The 22,903-nt window shown below is 45.1% G+C and overlaps 2 protein-coding genes across 10 annotated transcripts in view; one reads left to right on the plus strand and one right to left on the minus strand.

Annotated features, from left to right (window-relative positions):
• Positions 1-22,903, plus strand: part of CACNA1C (calcium voltage-gated channel subunit alpha1 C) — a 487,179-nt gene that overhangs the window by 440,554 nt on the left and 23,722 nt on the right. For 8 of the 9 annotated variants that reach the window (XM_075756906.1, XM_075756869.1, XM_075756832.1 and 5 more), the window contains 6 exons: positions 10,580-10,612; positions 13,632-13,760; positions 17,437-17,502; positions 20,722-20,813; positions 21,613-21,778; positions 22,642-22,769. In XM_075756906.1, the coding sequence (XP_075613021.1) occupies positions 10,580-10,612; positions 13,632-13,760; positions 17,437-17,502; positions 20,722-20,813; positions 21,613-21,778; positions 22,642-22,769 (614 nt within the window). The remainder of the gene's footprint in view (positions 1-10,579; positions 10,613-13,631; positions 13,761-17,436; positions 17,503-20,721; positions 20,814-21,612; positions 21,779-22,641; positions 22,770-22,903) is intronic. The other variant, XM_075756879.1, reaches the window with a different exon arrangement.
• Positions 1-22,903, minus strand: part of HDHD5 (haloacid dehalogenase like hydrolase domain containing 5) — a 197,254-nt gene that overhangs the window by 100,161 nt on the left and 74,190 nt on the right. The gene's annotated exons all lie outside the window — the stretch shown is intronic.

A 22,903-nucleotide genomic window follows, 5' to 3' on the forward strand; every position in this document is an offset into this window, starting at 1 on the left:
ATGTTCACCAGCCAGGTGAACATAAGGTTGGCGGGTTTTATTTCTCACTAGACAACTGTTTTTAAAATGGCTGTGCTCTTACCTTCCCTCACTGGTCTGTTCTTTGTGGAGACTGTCTGGCACAACATGCCAACAAAATGACTTCTGCTTCATATATCTTCCTAGACATCTGTTAAATGGGACCCATTCCCAGCTGCATCCAGATGACCTAGCTGTAGAGACTTGATTGCTGCTTACGGTCAGCTGATTGATAGCCAAAAATGTGGCTCTGGCTCTAATTGCTAGTAAAATTGACAATGTTGCAGAGTTATGGGACATCCCAGCTGGTCACATCCCAGTTGTTCTCTCAATATCCACTTTTAAACTCAGAGATACCAGTCAGCAGTGCTGTCTGCTGAGCCTCATCTGAGCGACTGGGAGAAAATCCGCTTCACCCAAAGCCAGATCAAGTGACGTCTTTTCCTAAGCTGAACAGACACGAAGGCCAAGATACCTCAGCAGTAAAATAACACTTGTTAATAGAAAGGCACTAAAACAAATTGATATTTAGAGCTAGGGATTTTGAGACTCAACTGTTTGCCCAGACTTTGAACATGGTATGTCACACACAGTGAGCATTACATGTCATCCAGACTATGCCTACTAATTTTTTTTTAACCAAAGAATTAATCAAGTCAATAATCACGGTTTCTTGGAAAGAGGTGTAGAACAAAAATCTGTTGCTCAGTAGCTTTGTGACAGCTAGGTGCAGTCTCCATACGACCACCTCTAACATGCTCTGATAATGCCTCTGATTGGCATTTTCAATCCCATAATGGCTCTCAGACTTTATTGTATCCCATATTAACATACAGAAATCCAGAATGACTGTGTAGGCTGTTTTCTTCTAGGAAACGTTCTGCATCAACATTAAATAACTTTCTAATTTAAAAGGTAATGAAAAGACACAGCCTGGGAATTAAATACTAACTGCTACAAATCTCAAATGAAAATGGTCCATAAAAAGCTCTCTCTTTGGGCTGCTGGGATCTCTGGCTATGCTCCCCTGAGCAGAGGTTCATTACCCAAAAGTAACAGGGGCTACTAGTTCACCTATATCTGCTGTCTCTTGCAGTCCACAGGCCTGTTGCATTTGAATGAGGGCGGATTGGGTTTTTCCCTGTTTTCGATGGCACATGCAGTTTCTTTCAGCACTTTCATCAAAGCATAAGATGGCTCATTCGTCTTTACCCTGTCCCAGAGCCTTTGGGCTTGCCAAAGGAAGGATCCTGGCAACACTGCATGCGGAGTCTTTGAGCTGGTAGACTGCCTGCCTTCCTCCCTGGAAAAACCTGCTCGTAATCTAGTCTCCGTCTGGCTCCATTAGTCCCCAGAAGAGTTATCATACTGAGGAGTGGGTATTTGGCTGTGGACCACAAGCCTGCTTCTGACCTTAACACTGCGACTGTAATTCCCCAGCAGTTATACAGGAGTTGCAAAGATGCTTCTGAAGCTTCCTGCTGGATTCACACGCTCCTGCCAACCATATCACAGTAAACCCTTCAGACCGAGCTCCCAGCAAACCTCTTTGCAGATGGAGGCCCACAAAGTCCAAAGGTCTCCAGCCTCCTTTCTACCCTAGGCAAGTGAGGCTGCCCAGAGAAACCGCAGTAACACTAGGACACAGAGAACACAAATTTCTATCTGTTCTTCATTTTTCCTTCTTCTTTATCCTTTTCCCACACCATGGAATCCTATCAGCTAATTAATAAGTAATTAACAAATAGCTGTAGAAGTGCTCAAATGCACTGAAGACAAGCACCGCAATGACAGAAGAAGGACATGCTTCTGGGAGTTTGCTTAATTCTTCAAATCATCAGCCCCCAAGAAAGATGAAGCCAGTAGATGTTACCCTCTCATTAATTACTCTCTCCATTAATTAACGGAGTATTGCAAGGTGTTGGAGACAAGGAAAGCTCCTGCCTACCTATGGCTCGGGAAATTCATCTTAGAGAACTCTGCTGCCATTATCTTTTTCCAAGACAGGCTCTGGGATAGTACAAGAAATGGAAAAATCTGTACCCTCTACAGCACACAACAGCATGTCTTTAGAGTAACCAGGACTGGTTGTCCTGGTTTCAGCTGAGATAGAGTTAATTTTTTCCGTTCTTCTCCCCATCTCCTTGGGGGGAGAGGTGAGCAAGCGGCTGCGTGCTGCTCAATAACCAGCTGGGGTTAAACCACGACTCTGGTATGAATGCCTTGAACAGACTCTTTCTTCTTTTTCATTTCAAGATCGAAATCAGTGTCACGGTCGTAGTGTCAGAGACCATTCTCTACTTGCAGCCCTCCAGAGCAGCTGTGCTTTCACAACACTGCTACAGATAAGAAATCAAGATGATGGATTTATTTGGGTGTTTGGGATGGAAGAGCCTGGATATGGAAAGAACTGTCATTTGTAATGAGTCAAAACCAGATACAGGCTGTGCTCCTTTTGCAAAGCCAGCCCCACAGATTTCCCTTCCAGACAATGAAAAAAAGAAAAGACAATAATGACCAATGTAAGAGAGTACATACATCTTCCTCAAGAGGTGGAGGAAAAGAAGACTGCCCTTTTTAGCACAGTGATAAATACACTTTTGGGTTTGATGTTTAAAAGCCATATTAACTTTGCCATAGGAAAGGCAGTGAGGCGCATTGGATTACTTAGGAACAGCAATGAGAAAACCATTGGCATGGATGGTAATAGAGGTGAGCAAAGATGGAGACCTGGGAACTCTAATTTTTCACACTTGCTCTCTCTGTCTTGCTCAGTGGTCTGGTCTGTTCCCAGGGCTGTCCCCCTCAGTCTGCTCTGGGCTGGGACGGCCGGATTACCTCCGTTGGGTGCCTTTGCCCTGTGGATCAAGAATTGGTCAAGTGAAAAGGCAAGTTGAATGAAACAAGTCTACTCTGTCACACGTGGCTTCTGGTAGAGGTGTCCAAATCAGCAAAACCTCTCCTCAGGTGATACTCAAACCAGAAAATCCTTAGTCTTTTGACCTGTAAAACAAAAGTAAAAGGTCCTGCACACAAGTAGCCTTTCGACATTTATTTTCATGGCTCAGTTTATCTTCAGAGCTTTCCTACTGAGATGTTCTTGGGCTTTTTTTGGCTATCTATCCCACAAAACATGAATAATAAGCTGCACCTGCCTTGCTGAATGAGACCAGTACTTCTACCTGAAGATAAGCACTAGATCTCTGATAGTGTTTAATATCTGCTTGTTTCTCAGGAGCCCCCTCCCCCCCCCCAGGCCTGATTACCATAAGACTTGAACTCATCATTTACCCAGAGCTAATGAGAAGGATTATTAAAACATCCTGAAACTGAAGAATAATTTGCATAGACATACTTTACCAATTGTTCTGCTTTTCTGAAAGTCATGGAAAAAAATAGAGCTTTCAGCTGTGTAAAAAGTGACTCTCATTAACTGTCCAGTAATTGTCAATCTAGGGTAATCTGCATAACCAAATTAAAGCAATTGACTTTCTTTATATTTACCTTAAGCACTTGGAACCATAAGACTACCATCTAACAATTTCATGGATATATATATATGAAATTAATAAGCTATTCAAATTGGTATGATTTGCATATTTGAAGCTAATTAGAAAAGCAAGGTCTAGAATTTCAAAATCTTAGAATACATAGGAAATTAAGGAAAAAAACGATAGCTGTAGGACTCATTTGCTTTAAAAGTTACCTTGACCTTATTAACTGTATTTGAAATAGACTTTTGTTGTATATGGATATGCTAATATTTCCCCAAGATCTGAGATCACGTGGAACCTATGCGAAGTATAAATGCATATATATTGCATTTGTATGAGCTGGTACTTTATTGATCCACATGAGTCACTGCAGGCAGAAATGTAATGGCAAACTTCATGGTAGGTGTGACATTTTTCCTAATTCCCCTTGTTGCACCAAATAAAATTTTAATTCCCGAGTGCAAGAGATTTTAGTCTCTTCTGCAGAGCTGTCTGAGGATTAGCATGTTACATCATACTGGAACAACTCAGGCATGTTCTAGGGAAATAAGCAAGGTGTTCACCGTTTGTGCCATCATACACCTTTAGTGCCTCTTTTCCTGTTAGATGGCGCCCTGTTCTCATTGGCACTAAAACCAAACCTCAATTTATGAAAATTATCCAGAAAAAGTCTGGTGCTTCACCCAGGTTACTGTTATAGGAAGGCTGGAAATTTTGTTTGTTTATTTGTTTCACAAAAGCTCCTTGTAATTGTAGCATTTTTTTCTGGTTTAGAATGGAATAAAAATGAAAAATTGCAAAATTTTCAGTAAAAGATCATTCCAACAGAAATCATGGAGGAAAATCAAAACATTTACTTAAGTAAATGAAAACCAGTTGAGTCTAGGATTGATTTTTTCATAGTTATATAACATTTCTAATTGAAATGAAAACTCAATTTGAAATGTGCAAGGAGAAAATGTGAGATTTGTCTTACATTTCTGAAATACTTTTTTCAAAATTGACATGTTTCTACAGAACATATCACTTTCAGCATCAGCATTCTTCTAATGGAAAATATTTTTGTAGAAAAAAAATAATTCTGGCTAGTTTTATTCAAAATATTCCCAGAAATTCTCCAAGAACTGCACACTTAATGGAAGAATGCAGAGTTTGAGCAGCTTGTCTGGCTTATTTTTAATTTTTTTGTCCTGCTAATAATTTGATTTCACTGTGAGCTTGTGGGAATTGAGAATTATGCCATCTGCAATCCAGTAGTGTTCCCTGTCAGAGAAATACCAGATACATGTCTGCCTGGTCTTACAATAACTTCACAGACTTTGGTGGCAGGTGGATTATCTCTAGAGTTCTTGTGATTAAAACCACACACAGCAGTGGCAGACAGATGACTCTGGAGGGGGTTATGGTAACTCCCCAGTGTAATGGCAGGCTATTACCTGCCAGCAGCCAGGTTGCTTTGAAACCCTGACTTTTTCCAGCTCTCCACAAAGACTTGTGTTACTCAGACAGCCTCCTGAGGTCACTTCAGACTTTTGACACTACAAACACCAGCAAAAGTCTAGTGGCTTTTCTTTTATCACGTCTCCATGGCACTGATAAATTCTAAATCTCTTTTTCTCCTATACCCTGGCAAGTTCTTGTTCTTCTTGAAGCTCATGTCCTTGCAGATCCCATCTCAACTTGTGTGTGACCCACATGTGTGGAAGAAAAATCTCCAGAACAGTCGTGCTGTTGGCTTGCAGTTGCCCTATTTGTGCCCTTTACAGCCAGCCAAGATGAAAGTGGCCAAGCAGCTGAAACAGCCCTTCAGTTCTTTCTTATTCCCTGTAGCAACAAAATCAAATCACTGTTGCTCATCAGGTATCCCTTAATGAAACTGCTTTTAATTCCCTTCAAAATCTTATCTATGTTTGTACAGTGAGTTCATTTCCCCAGAATGTCTCTTTCCGCCCTTCATTTTGTGTCCAAGAAGGTCACGGATGCAGTATGGCTGAAGCAGGCAGGACTCTAGGAGGACTTCTAGGTACAAAGAACTTGAGGTAGAAAAGACCGATATCCTAGATCTGCAAAGGAGTGACACAGCACTGCAGCCTCCTCAGGTGAACTCTACAGTGCAGATTCTCAGAGGCATCCTTCCCACAATGAGTAGAAAAAAGAAAGAAGCGAACATCTATCATCCCCTTCCTCATGGGAGAAGGCTAACAGACCAATGGACAAGTTTCCAACAGATATGGCATCTTCATGGGTAACTTTTCATTCTCCAAATGTCAACAGCAATCAAGAAAACATCTTAGCAGACATCCATCCCCATCAACCAACTACTGCAAGTGGTCTCCTCAGAGCTTCATCCACAAGCCATGTTTTCCTCAGTGGAGAAATGCCATTATAGATTGCTTGTCACAAAAGGCCACGTAAGCATCTGACCATTTGTCTTCTTGAGAAATATGAAGATACTCTGTCATATCATGGTGCCAAAGTCTCAAACACAGATTTCCTCTCATCTCTTCAAACTTAGGGCTACCAGGCAAAATTAGAAGGCTGCCATTGTACCACTGCATTGACTGAGACAACTCTGACTACCAAAGCAACAATAACACTGTGTATTCGGCTGCTTAAATGTTCCCCAGATCAAGCCAGGCTAAAGTTGTCCACAACATGAAGGTTGGGTTCTGTCTTGCAAAGCGAGATTCCTCCTTACAAATGGAAGAAGTCTTGATAGAAAGTAAAAAAAAAAAAACCCTATCAGCAAGGAATAAACCCCATTGAATAAATCCCATTGAATAAACTCCTCAAACACCAAGAAAAACAGTTTGGACTTCATAGCAAAGACTGGATCCTCTGAAGGAGCTGAACTCATCATCTTTGGTGTGTCCTGTGGTGGAAAAAAATTACTACCATCAACAGTGCTGGTAATGGGAATGCTACCTGCCTGTACTGTCATCTCAGTGGCAGTCAGGCTTCTACAGCTACTGAAACATACCCTGCAGTCAAGAAGCCTCCTGGAATATATTAATTAAATATATTTTGTGCAAACCTAATGAAGCTCCCCTTCAGGCATTTCTAGGTGCTGCTGCTCTGGATAGCCATAGTTACCGGCAAACCAGCCAAAAACCCCAGGGAACTCAGATCTTTCAACATGGTCCTCCATCTCCAGTGTTCCACAGGGATGAGGTGGGATTGATATCTCTTCTCAAGATTTTTCTACTGAAACTTTCATTTGAATCTATCTATTAACACACCTTATTGTTTTCTTCCAAATCTTTATCTATCCAGACAATATTCTAAGCCATGGATATTTCAAGGGACTTTGGTACTACCATGATGGTACAAAGTCTTTAGTCTTTTTGCTCATATTTTTGCTCCTGTCTTTACAGCTCTGAAAAGCCAAGTTATCCCTTCTCAGAATTTCAGAATGTATTACATTACAGCATAAACATTGTATGATATTGACTGTTACATATTGCCCTTGAAACATTGAAACTGGTTCTCCTGGAGTGTAAATTTTATCCTTTCCTAGTTTCCAAAGTATTCATGTTACAATCAGGATTTGGAAACCCATAAACACAACCTGTTAAAAACTATTTCCTTGACTTGACAGCAAGATCAGACACCAAGTTTGGTATGTGAGTCAGTATGGAGGTTCCGGAGACTCTGATGCTCCCTGTACCCTTCTGAAGGTGCTATGTACTTTGCAAATAGATGCCAGTAAGCCTCAATCCCACCTACCCAGGTGGAGCATGATTAGCAGAAACACAGTACTATCAGTTACCTTATTCATTGCTGTGGTCTGAGATTTTAAGTATCTTCCCATCGAATAAACCTGTCATCTTTCCCAGAGACCTCCTTACCTGGGATCCTGAATTCATGATGGGCGTAAACTGTGCCTTTCACTTTTGTGCCTCTAGGGGCTTTAAGGATGCAGACAGTTTAGCAGCAGCTGGAGCAATGTATCTGTTTAAAATATTGGTGCTCTGGTACACGTTGAACATAGTTAAAATGAGATCTATGCAGGCAACAACATTCTGAGGAGCTTTTCAGATGTGCTTCAGGGATCACTCAGTCTTTATCCTACTGAATCTTTACTCTGTTTTCTAGAACCTGCTTTTCTGTTTCTTGACCTCTTCTGCTCCTTAGCATCTCTATTACCTTTTTTTAATATGGTGACACAAGGCGGGGGGGGGGAGGAAAAGAAATGGCCCAAGCAGTTTCATTGCATTCATCCCCATTGAGTGTCTTTACACAGACACATTCTTCTTCCCACTCTTAGTCTGCAGGTTCCTTTCTACATCACTCTGAATATACCCTGGACTTGTTTGTGATTTATACTTCAGGTCCCTTTTCTCTGGGATGGAAATTGTGCAGAGCACCATGTCTTGACCGATCTTGCTGTTATTGTTGTTGCCCTTTCTCATTCAGTTATGCGTACTACTCGTGCCTCAAATGACAAGAGCAGGGTAGAATGCTTGAAGTTGTTTTGCAGGTTAGACCACATGCAGGGCAAGAGATGACTGCAAGTGAAACAGAGTACAGCCAAAGCTGCCTTCTCTTCAGTGGTGTAGCTTCTCCCAAACCTCCTTCCAAGACATTAGAGAGATGAGGATTTGCTTTTGTACATTGTTCTGAGATTTGTGGAAATGAAATCCTGTCCATTTTGGATGGGCATTAGACACTGGCTTTAATTCCAAATACCTATCACCGTGCCTCCGTCCCTGTGAACTGATGTGACTACTATGTTCTCAGGTGCTGGGTGCCTGTCCTTGTCCTAAAATTGGCATATCCACATCACTTGCAAGTTTGAAGATTCTCAGAAAATCTAGCAATAGCTTTCTTGGCTTTATAGTTAGGAATGGCCACACTTGAAAGTCCCAGTAATGGGTTCTCAGATATCTGTGCTCAGGTCCGCACGGTGAGTTTTTGGCACTGGTGGAAAATGGTAGGATTTGGCTCCTCTCTGAAACATTTGTGGATATCAGAAAATGTGTTCAGCAACCTGCAGCTGGGGGTTGAATTCCCGCTCATATACTCATGCACAAAATACTGTATGCACAAGCATGTCAGGAACCTCAGCCCACAGTGCTACAGTTTGTACAAATACCACCTGCCAGCGATAACGGACACTTTCCTGTGCTGCTTTTGAGCCTTTACTGTAGGTAGTGATATAATTTGCTACATATTTGAACCCATCTTAAGACACAGGCCAGTTAGCTGGAATAAGAGAGGAGTAAGTCAGCTTCCACTTTCTTGGCAGCGCCAAAGATAGTCAGAACCTTTGGTTTCTAGTTTTTCAACATGATACCAACTCCTCTGAGTTGAGCATCCTGTATCAACAGTGCCTTATATAGTCATATCCTTTCATACAGATTTTTTTACTCTGTTACATTACTATTTTGTACACTTTCTGATGAAATATTAACAATATCAAAATGATAATTAAGGTATAATATTCCACAGTAACTTACAAGGCTTCTTCAGCCAGTCAGTCACAGATGCTGTCAGCCAGGAAGGATGGAGAAGCCTGAAAGGTGCTGAAAATTTTTGTGCTCCCTTCAGTTAGCTTGAAGGGGCTTTGTGCTTTCTACCAGGAATGCAGCAACTAGCAGAATAAGGGTCCTTCCGTTGTTAGAAAACATGATTTGCAAAACTATAAAGAAGAAGGGGAATGAGACCGAGAAACTCTTTGCTGGAAAGGAGACGTTTGCCCAGCAACACAAAATCTATGCCTAGCCTGTAAGAACTATCTCTATGGGCACAGCTCATTTATTTGGTATTCAAGACAACTTTTGCTTGTATGTGATCTGAAAAGAAAACACAAGAGCAAACGTGTGGGAGAGGAGGATAAAAGCAGTGAAAGTTGGCACTACCGAACCAATGAGTTCACCCAAAAGACTATTATAAACTTGGGCTTTTAATTGTTCTCATTTGCCTATATCTCCAAATAGGCTGTGCATCCAAACTACAGTTTTTATTTAGGTAATACAATGCCAGTTTGGTACTGCATGTCCTTGGAGAGCAGGAGCAGACTGCAGGAGTCCTCCATGGCACTAGAGGTGAATTCTGCTGTCGGAAGAAGAAGAAATACATCAGTTTCAGCTTTGCTAATGTAGTCACAGGAAGTAATGACAGACAGGTTTGGCATATGGGGCATATGGTAGAGGTTAGGCCTGAAGAATTATGTTACTATTGAACTGAATGACTCCTGATAAAGCTGGTTTTATTTAATTTTCAATTCTGCTTCTTACACCTAAGGGTATTTGCAGTCTTGGGTGTTTTTTAGAATTGTTCTCAGTATTAGAAATGGCCCCAGAAGTTAATCAAGGAGTGTCAGGCAGAATGTTTGCAGCAACTACACTCTTCCAGGTATGACCAGGGCTCAAGTCAGCTCAGCTTGGCCTCCAAGGACACATCCATTGGGTCCTTGGAGCTTTTCTGTGAGGTGGGTGAAGGTACAGCAAGCTGACCAGCTTTACCAACCCACTTTCCACAGCTGGCGGTGGGTGTTGTAGGGTTGCCAAGAGCTCATTAGACTGTCCCAACCCATTGTCTCAGTAACAACAACCTTGTCACCCAGAACTATGTGTAAAGGAATGGGGATATATAAATAGAAAGTGTTGCTTTAGCACTGAGATATTATGGGTTTACAAATCAGACTGATGCACTAGAAGCTGGCTGGTCCCTGTGCAGACATGGCCTGGATCTGATCGGGGAGCTAAATCAGCCCCTGTATTGAATGTGATAGTAGTGATACAAGAAACATTTTAACAATATCAGTACCTCCACTGCCTGGATGCCAGGATGCCTAGCACTCAGGAGATACTGAGTGCTATTCACATGTGGTGATTGTGGATACAGCTTACATCAAATTCAATGGGAGTTGTACCTACTTCTGCCATGGCCAGCTTTGATCCTGGGCATCCTAGGGAATAAGCTCAGCCTCTTGTGCATTTCTTTCAAACTCCCTTTTGCCCTCTTCTGCCATTTTGTTGCTCCTGTGTTAGCCAAGACCTAGTTTACTAGGGCTCTTGATTGGAGACTTATTACAGCTTATTTCTGTCTGCCTTTCTTTAAAGCCAGCTGAACATACCCAATGCTCTTCCTCTATGGTAAGACCGAAAATACAGACCACCCTCCCAGCTTCTGTGACACTCTTTCTAACACACTCCTTTATTCTCTTCCCCGTGATCACGAGTTCTCTCTCCAAGCCCAGCCTAGTTATTTGTGCATGAAGCTGCCATGTCGTGTATTGGTGTGAGTCTGGTGTTCACATAAGCTGTGAATATGCTGCACATGTGTATTTCTTGTGCATCCTGAGCTTTCCTTTGGTCAAGTTAACTGTCGTTCTGCCTTCTAATGAATCACCAAGAGAGAACCAGACCTGGTAAGATTTCTTGTTAGCAACAAACTGTGTCACTATCAATGTGACACTGAATGAGTTTGCAATGTGAATTCATGTCCAGGCCTCCAGACTAGAAAGGATTGGGACTCGGAAGTTCCTCTTCAACGAGGTGCTTCACCGTAACATTCAAGTTTGTACTTTGCACAAAACAGAGTAAGTCGTGCAATGGTGCACACAAACTCTGCTGCCTTGGTGTACAAGGCAGTTCTCACGCTACCCCAACAGGGTTGCAGTAACTCCAGTCTCTTGATTGCCACTTTGCAGAACCTCCCTTCTCTGGCAAGGATACACCTTCAAAAAGCTGGATGAAAGCCAGGAGAAAGCAAGCAAGGCTACTCAAGCATCAGCTAATCTGTAGCCACCTAGTCTTAAAATTACCATAATCTCCTGAGGTATCACTGATTGTTTTTGACTAAGTGGTTTGATGCCAGTAAGTTGCAGATTTGTGTCAGGGAGGAATTTATTCTATTTTATCCGCTGCTTAGATTTTGCCTAGGACCCTAGGAGGACAGGCATAATTTTCTGCCTACAGCAGCTGCCTCCTCTCAGCAAGGAACAACAAAGGAATGCTAAAACCTGTATCCAGACCCATGTCCCAACTTGCTGCCATCCAAAGGGCTAAGCCAACAAGAGCAGCAGCAGGTAGAATAAGAAAACGCTTTTTGGTTTGGGTTTTTTTTTTTTTTTTGGTCACAACCACAGCAGTACTGCTGTCCATGCAACTTTTAAATTTTGACCTCAACTCTCTTTGAGGTGGTATTGGAGTTCAGCTTCTTGGAGAAAGTGGAAGGGAGGCCGTAGGGCTTCTGTAGGATTAGGAGAGGTGTGTGACCTTATAGGTAGCCCTCTGGGACTGTAGTGCTGAGGCTATTGAACACCATGATTTTTGATTTTTTGGAGCCCACATTCCCTCCTTCACCTCAGAGCAATTCCCTCTGATTCACTGAAGGCCCCAGTCTGTTGTCAAAGTCAGAAAATGAGAATGATGTGAGATGTAGGAAGCACTCAGGCTTTTCCTTGACACAGCCTGTTCTAATCTTTTTCACCCAGTTACTGCACGGGCAGTAAGTGTCAGCCTTTGCTGCAGACTGGAGGAAGCTACCCAAAATATCCACTGGTGATTCACCAGAGATAGACAAGCTGCAGCTGGGGTGCAACCCTGAACTATTGCACACAGCACTGCGCTTTCTGTGTGAGCGGGGTTCACACACACAGCAGCTACGGTCCCTGTGTGCCCCCACGGCTGCACAGCAGGACCTGGGGCACGGACCCAGCTGGGGGCCGGCGGAGCTGAGCACCAATCTGCTCATCCTGGGTTGGAAAGATGAACACACACAGCACATATCTACATGTCCTCATCTGGATGTTTAATCCCAGAAAAGTACGTCCAGGCGGTTCCTGTGCCTTGGGTTTTATCAGGAGCAGACAGGGAAGCAGCTGCTGTTTTTGCTGCCTGGTGACAGGAAATCCAAAGGGTCTGTTCTCTCTTGGTTTACACAGTGGTGAGTAGTTAACAGCGGGGGTGATCTGCACTGTTTCTTCCTCCTCAATGTTGCTCTTCCGGTGGCATTTAGACTCAAACTGCAGTCTTTGCAGCCTGGGTGGGGACAGAGAGGGGGTTTCTGTGCACTTCTGTGCTCCACGGCAGGTCAAGTGGCAGGGTGACAGTGTTATCTCCCCCTGTGACAGGAGGTCACATTCCCACAGTGCTCCTAGTGGAAACCACCAGCTCCACAGGCTTCGCACAGTATTTTAGGGGGTTAATGAACTGGGAAACGCGGCATTTTCTGTGCCTCACCTTCCCTTAAGCTAGCCCGCGGGTCCTCTGCCGAGGCCCAGGTGAGCCTGCCACCACGGCAGCGCTCAGATGGATAATGCCTTCACACGTGTGAAGGCTGAGGAACGTCAGAGCTGGTTACAGGCTCAGGGGAAAATGCTTAGGGACAAAGCAGATGCTGTGAGAAAAAAAGCAGGCCAGAAGAAAGACTATTTTAAAATACTGCACGCTTGAACAGTAGCAGTGAAGCCAAAATAAAATGTTTTTAAAAAAACAAAAGTCAGTGCGCAGACTGTGGGAAATACAAAGGGGTCATGAGAAATGCGAAAGGCCCAAACACAGAGCAGCGGGAGCGAGCGACCACGGCCCAGCCCCCCAGAAGCACGGCCATGGCCGCGCAGGGACAGCGAGGCTGCCAGCGATGCCAGTGACACCAGCGGCTGGGCAGGGGCAGCGCCCAACGTGCCCCTGTGGGGTTTCGCACCCCAGAGCAGACCTGGGACCTCCTGCTGTTTTCCAGCAAAGCAAGAGGCACCTGGCTGATGCCCGACACCAGATTTACCAGAACTGCTGGCTAAGGCGCTTGCTGGGGTAAAACATCTGAGACAGGTCAAAAGAGAAAGTTTCTTTCTCCTCCAGTACGATGTCAAAGGAGAATTGCATCTTTCCAATGTGAGGAGGAGATGTAATGGAGGGGTTTATAGCATAACAGGTGCCTAATCCCCAAAAGTCCAGGCAACCCCATAGAGTAGCCTCACCACCATGGGGGAGAGGGCAGGCTTGACTGGCCTCAGCCCATCCCTGGGGTGCCCAGGACAGTGCAAGCCCAGGGAGGGGTACCAGGACCAGGAACAGTGCAGTGAGCTCTCGGCGTAGCGTCCTCTGTGGCCCAGGGCCCCTGTTCCTCCCGTGCTGTTGTAACTCCTGCCTCTGTGCCAATGGCTTCCAGAACGCAGAGGAAAACTCTCGCATCTCAATCACCTTCTTCCGACTCTTCCGCGTGATGCGTCTCGTGAAGCTCCTGAGCCGAGGGGAGGGCATCCGGACACTGCTTTGGACCTTCATCAAGTCCTTCCAGGTATTCCTTCACTTATCTCTAAATAAGACTTGATGCTTTTTTTTTCTCCTTGGTGGCCCCTCGCGGAGGGGTTTCACCCATGTGCCTGAGCCCAAAGGCTGCTGGTCAGAGCTGTGCACACCAGTGACACACGGCATGAACGGGAGTCAAAAGGAAATGGGGCTCGCAGGGGATGACTGCCTGAGTATGAGTTTTATCTTTAAAGTATGAGTAATTGCTTGAGACCTTCCTGAACAGCCTTGATAGTTCAGTTCAACTCAATTACCGCCTGTCTGTAACCCTTCAATCTCCTCTTTTTTTTGTTTCTGTTTTAGCTGTATTTTATATCTGTTGCTTTAAGCAAAATACACAGCTATGGGGAAGGCGTGGGTCTCAGTTAAGTTTCTTTTAAGCCTTGTTTTGAGAATTTCCAGTCAGTATTAGGGATGTGTGGTCCACGTGCTTTCATCCAGGAAGAATTTCACCTTTTTGGCCCCACACCTTCTGCCTTGGTAACGATGCCAAGTTATTAAATTGCTGCTGCTTTTGCCTTGGAAACAGGTTGCATTTCAGTGGTAGGTAGAGTACCAGAGTAGATAGAGGAAGGCAAAGGAGACCAGACTGGATAAGAATCATCACCTCTGGGGAAAAATGAACACCAAGAGAGAACTATTTGCTGGAAAAACTGCTTCCAAACCAGCCCCTAACCTAGCCACATATAGAAAAATGGTAGAGATTAAGCATAGCGTATTCCTGCACTTTACAAGTGCCTGACCTGGATTTACTGGACCTGCACAACCTGGATGTTAGCTGGGGCAGGTCTGGAGGAAGTGTCAGGGAAAGACAGCACAGGAATACAAATGGTGGTCTAATCACGAGAAAAGATGCAGGACACACCACTGGACAAAAGCATGAAACAGTAACTCGTGCAACACACAGGTCTTCAAACAGCAACCACATATCTCTCAAACTGATGCTTTAAATGGTCAATAGCATTTGTATTGACTGATCCACACTTTAAAACTTAAACCTCACCGGCTACAACACAAGCTGGGACCAAAGCCTGCAGTGCTGTGGAGCACCACGACTTCTGTCTTTGTCAGCAGAAGTAGCACATGTGTACACCAGGGATTCAATCTGGACCTTTTCCACTGCAGCTCTCAGGTGGTCTCTGTAGCCAGACCACCAGGCTCAAGCAAAGGACTGTCATTTTGCACACTCCTTGACTGCCAGAGGATCTGATATTGCACAGCAGTTTTCTGACACATCCGTACCACAAGGGACTTTTTCCATTGCTTACAGAGTTGCTAACTTCCAGGTTGTTATTTGAGTGGCTCCAGTGGGAACCATTTTGTCTGTATGCATAGGAATGACATTCCCTTGGCACAGCTCAGCCATCCCTGATGCAGGGGACAGAGTCACACTTTCCAGTTCCTGCTTCTCCTCCCCTTGCCCCTGTGCCCCTCCAGCCTCTTTAGTAATAGCTCGCTCTTATCCTGAGCTCAGCTTGCCATGGCTCTTAGCTGGAAAGGATCAGATCGATGGGAAAGGGAGTGCCTGGTACTTCCCTCCAGTGACCTTCAGACCTCTTTGATTGGAGAGTCACTTTTAGGCAGGGTTGTAGGGTGATGAGAGAAAGTACCAAGGGACGTATCTTCCACAGCAGGGGAGGGAAAACAGCACTGCAAGCAACTGTCTTTTCCCTTGAAAGCCTTTAGCTATTTGTAACATGGTATTCTCTGCTCAGAGCTCCTCCTCTTGCAACTACTGGGAGGCTCCCTTGGTAGCTAAGAATAGCCATTGTGCAGAGCTCTTAACTCAGCCACTCCCACTGCCAAAATCTGGGATCCCTGCAGACTTTGTCTGGCAAGGGCTCTTCTCTGTGTCCCCACATGCTTCCAGGAAGTGTCTCTGCTCGCACAGGACAGCCTAATAAGCAACGAACTTGCGCTGGAGTTCAGATCCCATTGTAACTACTGTGTGCCCGGTGCATGGTGCACGGTGCTTGCGTACAAGTTGGGGCACCCATCGGAGGAGTGTGTTGTGGGAAAATGCTCAGCGGGGTTTCCGCCTGCAGAGATAGCAACAGAGCCCAGGCTGGTGAGTGGGAGGAGTAGGAAGTGAGAGGGGTGCTGAGGGCAAGGCAAGGCCGTGGGAATCACAAGGACAAAGTGGTAAAGCCAGGGAAGGATGGAGACAGAGGAGGACAGAGCCAGAAGAGTGCAATATGGGAGGTGGGGAGCTGAAGGAGCTGTGGGCAATAAGCAGCGATGAGTAGGAAGGTGCATCAGTGGAGAGGAGTGGGCTGAGCAGAAGAACATGGAAAGAAAGTGGAGGGCCAGACAGTCAGGAGAGAAGACTCTTTTCCCATCCCCATTTGAAAGACAGAAGAACGGGTAAGGTTATGCGCCTCAGGTCCTGTCTGGATGATATCCCAGGAGCTCTTCTTAGGTCTTGTGTGTATCAAGTCCCAACTAGATTATTACAAAATGTTTGGAGCCCAATTCTGAGCTGGTGTATCTCCACTGACATTGTAGGGTAACCATATAGATTTGTCTGACCCCATAAAACACAGAGGAACCTGCTCCTGAACCTCAAGATGATGACTACATTGTTTGAAGGCTGGAAGTTTTGCCATTTTAATATTCAGATCTCTTTGAGATAATTTCTGCAGATCTTAGTCAAATCTCCATATGGTCAATGAAAATTTTACTTCGATTCTTCCTATACGATTTAGCCCTGTTGAATTTAGGCATAAACTTAAAGTGTCTAAATAACCTTATATTAAAAAATAATAATAATAATAATGTTGTATGCTTTTTATACTCTGTGAAACAGGGTGTTCAAAATCCAGACCAGGGACTATACTCATATTTTCAGGATGAATGTGTCTGCCCATTGCCTCTGAAGTAAGGTCTGGAAATCTCTGGTCTGAGCACTATATATTTTAAAAGCAAGAGGGTAGAAAATTCCTCCTCAAAAGCCTGAGCCTGTGAGGTCCCGAGCTGTGCCCTTGATTCCTGCTAGTGGCAGACGAAACCGATAGCACTCAACACTTCGCTGATGCACTGGCCTCTCCTTTACAAGGCAGCTCTGCCTATCAGGGCTCTGCATTTCCTCTTCAGCAGCTGATCACAGACACTTAGTGCATTGCAGACACCATCACAGACACCTAACACTGAACAGGCAACAGAGCTGATGCTGCTTTAGGCACTTAGGATGGTACCAGCCATTGTAGCAGAAACCTTGAATTTGGCTCTTGGCAGCTGGTATGTTTTTTATTTCACCAGACCGGATCCAGAAAAATTCACGTTGCCATTAGTGCCACAATAGTACTGGTTATGAGAGTTTTCTCCTCTTGGTAAGCAGCTGTAGACACTGGTTTTCCCCTCACTTTCCTCACTCCATCAAGAGCAGGACTGACTTGAAGGCAGCAGAGCTACACCATCACGAGTGGGAGCAGTGAGAGCCTGCTTGAGCTGGGTGGCACCAGCGTGGTGGTGGGGAGGGCAAGCAAACGTGGGCCTGTAGAGTCATCTAGTGGCCACCTGCCCAAATTACAGACTCCCTGTTTGGGGCCAGCCTCTGCCGAGTTTCTCAAAGCCAGGAGCATGAACCAGGCTCCAGAGTGCCGGGCTTGATGTAGACACAGTGCTCTCTTTTTTTTTTTTCTTTTTTTTTTTTTTTTCATTTCTAGGCTCTCCCCTATGTGGCTCTTTTAATAGTGATGTTGTTCTTCATCTACGCCGTTATCGGGATGCAGGTAAGTGATGCTAAAAAGCTCAACTGTGTCTATCTTCTCCTGTTAAGAGTTTTGGGAACTGACTTACAAAGTAACTAGATCAATGTGTGGTTGTAGGGGCTTACAAGAATGTTTTCGCCCAGTAAGGTAAGACACCAGCTAACCACAGGCAGCTAGCCTTTGCATTTCCAACAGGAGCACAACAGTCCAGGGGAAAAAAAAAAAAAGGAAAAAAAAACAACCCGCACAAAAGCTGATACATTTAATGGCAGAATGCTGTACACAAACAGTAGAAGGACCATGCCTGCCCTCCGCACTCTCACAGCGGTGGCGGCAAAGGAGATTTTCTGCCTTGCTCATTGATTCAAAATAGTTGTTTCAGTGGGCGTATGGCCGTGCTACATTGAACAAACCAAATTTTTCTCTCGCATCACTTTCACGCACACATAACTTCCACTGAGTTGTAAAAGGCAGCTTTTGATTTATACCCGTGAAGGTAAATATGGGATCAGACCCAATGTACCAATACTCCGTGTTTGTGCCAGTTCTTCAGGAAGCTGCATCAATACAATATCCTATTCAGTTTGTGAAATGAATTTGGAACTGGCATGAGCATTCATCTGTGCCAGGAACTGATGTTGCATACAGTCCATTGAAGAAAGCATGTGATATAGGCACAGTCTCGTTTGCCGTGCTGCTTTTCAAGCTAAGCTTCACTTTCCACTTCGGTGTTAATCAAAGATCTCAGACAAGTCAGCCATCTGGGACCAGAGACCAAAGTATAGAAAGGCATGGCATAATTGCTTCCAGAGGTCGTCAAACATGACAGGCTTCTTGGTTTCATAATGCCGGCAGAATTTGTAACAAAATTCATCTGACCTCTGTGACCTTGTTTTAATTTGTTTCCTGTTATTATAATCACATCTTTTCACAGACTCCATCTACTCTGCCCCACTCTGAAAAATAAAAATAATCTTTTCTTGAATTATCTCAGGTTATCTCAATTGCCCCCGGTAATTATAGCTGTCATTTAGTCTACTAGGCTCATACTGTAAACTTGCCAGTTTTGCCTTTAATACCTAACTTGCTCAAATGGCCAAGATCTTACAGGATTACCTGTGCTATTCAGAAAATCACTTGAGAGTATCACACCAGTGTTACGTAGCTACACAAAGCATTAAAAATGGCTTCCGAGCATCCATGCATATGGGGTCTACAATGATGAGGGCACTGCCAAGGCTAGGTATTTTATTCTGTAATTCTATTCCCTTTTCTGTCAGTTCTAAGTTGGCTATTTAAGCCTCGGCTTATGTTCAAGCCTCTGTTTAAATCATCTCAGCAGCCTGAAGAACATACATCTGTCTTTCACATTGATCTAGATTACTAGATCGCTTCCTGCCCTCCTGTCTTCCAATGAGAAAACCAGCTTTTCTCATCTTCCCTCTTTGCTTAGAGCCCACAGACCTGTTATCACCTTTTGTCCGAATGGCATCTCAGACATTTTCTGTGCTGCCCTCTTGAACCTGCTGACACATAGAGTTCCCTCACATACAGGGACACATAGGAAGGAAAATTCTTCCTCACTCCATTAAGCAGCTACCTTGAAAGACTAGATGTACCAGCTCTGATGAAAATATAAGAATTTCCCCCATAAAGGAGACCTACCACTTTATCTCAGCTACTGCCCTGACTTGGAGCGTAACAACAGTCAAGCCTCGCTACCTAATGTGCTCAAGTGGAAAAATCCAAATTGATGCTGATGGATGAAGCCACTCATATCATGGCCCAGGAGGCACAGACTGGAAAGGCCATGAGAGAGGAACTACCACCGACAACTCCTCGTAGGTGCCTGATGCAAAGTATCCATAGTAGCTGCCACCAGTGCCTCGTGTGTGAGAGAAGCTGCAGGGTTCAAAGGAAAATCAGGCTTCCAGCATGGGAAGTTCCTTTGCCTGTGTTTGCCTGAAATGAAAAATACAGGCTGCCTCAGCTCAAACTGCCTCTGAGCATTTAAACTGTCCTCCTGCTCCTCCTCAGTGCAGCTGGGGCTGTCACTGCTACCTGCGGCGGGGGGGGTGGCTGGGGCTGGGGAAGGCCCACATGTCCATGAGGAACCCCTGAAGAAAGCCTGCCATGTAAAGACCCTCCCTCCCATCTGGCATGGCCTCCCCGCCATTGTCCCTGCGCTTCTCTCCACGTCGTTGTTTCTCTTGGGATGTTAATTATCGGTGACATTTGCTTGAAAAGAAGCTCCGTGTTCTCTCAGAGCTGCTCTGTTCCTGCTGCTCGTTTTGGCTACGAGATTACAGCTCTCAGTCCTTGAGATCTCTGTCACGTTGCTATCGATAGGGAATAAATAGTCCTGACTGACTGTGCTGTGCAGAGACCTTTCTGCCAGGCAAGGTTTGTTAAGCTCTCAGTCCCGGTGCCCGAAAGTACCAAAGCTATATAAGACTTTGTCAAAGAAGCCTGAAACTCTCCTGCACTGGGGACTTCACATCCGAAGTGATGGGGGCAGGCCATCGAAGTGATCCGACAGCAGGCCTCTAAAAAGGTTTGCTGGTGGTTGGGACTTCACACTGTGGCTGGATGAACTAGTTGGTGCAGCGACGGTTGGTTGGGTATGGAAGGAAGCTGTAAGCCATCCTTGTCTGGGCAAATCTAGTCATCATCTTCACACTGCTGCATTCTGGGTGGGGGCCTGAAGCACCCACTGGTGACAAGCGTGGCTGCCAGAAGGGCAAGCATTTGGACAATCTCCAGATCCAACATAATGTACTTTACATTGTTTTGAGAAGATCCAAGGCACCCTACAGAGTTGGAAGCTCAAGGCTTTGCAGCTGTTGGTCTTTTGCTATCATTTCTTCCTGGTGAAGACAGATAAGCAATGAAGGAAGGAGCCTTTTCTTCTGTGTTACTGATTTCTTTCAGCTGGAACCCCTTCCCATATAAGTTCTTGTTAAAATAAGGTGTATTAATCATGTATTCCTGGTATATGAAATAAGGAAGGATGTCTTGTTTTAACAAAGATGCCTCTTGATACAAAATCAGTGCTTTTCCGGTGATAATGCACAAGCAAGGGAAGCAACAGCAAATATGAAAGACCTGTGGAAATTATTTTTTTAAGAGAAGAACAGATTCTGTTAAATATCAGAGTCAGGGTGAGGCCAAGAGCTACAGGTGACCAGAGGTTTGGGGATTTTGCAGGGCTAATCTGAAAAGACCTCTGCTTTCTGCCAGGTGTTTGGTAAAATTGCGCTGAATGATACCACAGAAATCAACCGCAACAACAACTTCCAGACCTTCCCCCAGGCAGTGCTGCTGCTTTTCAGGTGGGTATCTTGCAGCTCTGGATGGTGTCAGTCTGGGAGCATGATTCCTCTGCTCTTGGGCACAGCTTACCTCCTTCTACCATGTCATGCTCATGAGGTGAGTAGAACCATGTTGTCCCTTAGCAGGGGAGCCTAGGAGTTACCTCAGATGAAACAACCAGTCCCTTAAGCCTTGTATCCTGCCAGCTGACACTGGCCAACACTCAGTGCTGGGGAGGGAGGCAAGTCCCACTAGTCAGAAAGGAGATAGCTAGTTTTCAGTGCTCTCAAATGCTGACATGCATCACAAACTCATCCTTTTGTTCAAATCAAGCCAGTATGACTTCCAGCTTATTTTAGCAGGGAAAGGGACATGAACTCCCACTCATCCTTTGGCATGGCCATGCCTAGCTCAGCCTGCTCCAGCTGTGGCCAGGTGTGCCGGGGCCAGGGAGGGGTGCTGAAGGGATGGGGAATTGGCATAAATTCAACACGCTCTCCTCATTTTCAAGGATTTTTTTCGTGCAGTCCATAGCCATGTCACGCAGATTTTGATGACTCTGGCTGGTTGGAGCATGACAGCCCCATACCCAGACTAAGCAAAGCCAGTCAGGAACAACATGCTGATGATGGCAACAAAGCCAAAAAGAGGACCAGGGTATGCCAGTGTATGTCAAAGCCTGGCCATTGGCCTAACTTGCTCTTAATTGACCTCAGTGGCAAAATTCCCATTAATGTTCATGGGAACAGGAAGAGGTTGTGCCAGTCTCTCTCACATCAAAGGTCACTGCTGTCTTCCCTTGCCCTTTGCCATGCCCAGGTGTGCCACCGGTGAGGCCTGGCAGGAAATCATGCTGGCATGTCTCCCAGACAAGAAGTGTGACCCAGAGTCGGAGCCAGCCAATTCCACCGAAGCCGATCACTCCTGTGGCAGCAGCTTCGCTGTCTTCTATTTCATCAGCTTCTACATGCTCTGTGCCTTCCTGGTGAGTCCACCCCAGAAACTGAAACCTGCCCTCTGTCACACTGAACCCCTGCCTCCCCAGATAGATAGCAGCACTGCGCAGCGGAGGAATGATCTCAAAGGGGCGGTGTCCCTATGAGGTCTTTCCCAGCAGCACCCTTTCAGTGACAACACCCCCTTTGTCACTGCCATTCCTGCCTCCCTCCAGCTCTGGGGGATGCTCTGCTTCCAATCCAAATCCTTTGTGCACAGTTCTTCCCCCCTCCCTCTCAACGAGAAAACCAAATTAGTGTGTTGTGGGCTGTGCTGAGGCTAGCAACGCCTCAGCCACACTTCCCACCTTCCCTCCTACCTTCCTTCTGGCTGCTGAGCAGGTTTTTCCTCCCCTGCCAGCAGCAATGACTGTGAGAATACACATATCCCACTTGCATCTGCTCCGTGTTGGCAATGCGGCATTGCTCAGAGCGACAGCACAGGCTCTGCAGCTGGCATCAGTGCACAAAACTCTCCCAGCGAACAGCAGCAACATTTTAAAAGTTTTGGTCTTGGGCCAGAAGAAAGGACTTTTATCTCAGCCTTGCTGCCTATAGAGGATAAATCGCAGGTGGGCAAAGACACAGCTAAATAAAAAGCCATCATAGCATCTCTAAGCATTCAGCAAAATTGGGCCTCATCCATTCAGTAGGGAAGTGAAAAATGTCACCTGCTGAGAATATCCCGCCTCTGGGATCTTCCCATTTAAACTGGGTGGCATGGAGGAACAGAGAACCCAACCCCAATGGCTTCCTAGTTTTATGAGTCCAAATCCAGACCGTAAATGGAGAACCCGGTAAAGTCTACTGTTACCTGCCTCATCCATCAAGTCATCTCTATCCTTGTTTGCAGATCATCAATCTTTTTGTAGCTGTTATAATGGATAACTTTGATTACCTGACACGGGACTGGTCCATTTTAGGACCACACCACCTGGATGAGTTTAAAAGGATCTGGGCAGAGTATGACCCTGAAGCCAAGTAAGTAACTAAGCCTCGATATCAGAACTCCTCAGGAGAACAGGTCCATTATTTCCTGTTCTCTAGACCCAGTGCAGTAAGTGCCATGTTCCTCTTGCAGGAATGTTTTGGGGGTTTTTTGTGCAAAAATTCTA

Source organism: Balearica regulorum, chromosome 1, assembly GCF_011004875.1.
Source record: "Balearica regulorum gibbericeps isolate bBalReg1 chromosome 1, bBalReg1.pri, whole genome shotgun sequence".
NCBI classification, from domain to species: domain Eukaryota; kingdom Metazoa; phylum Chordata; class Aves; order Gruiformes; family Gruidae; genus Balearica; species Balearica regulorum.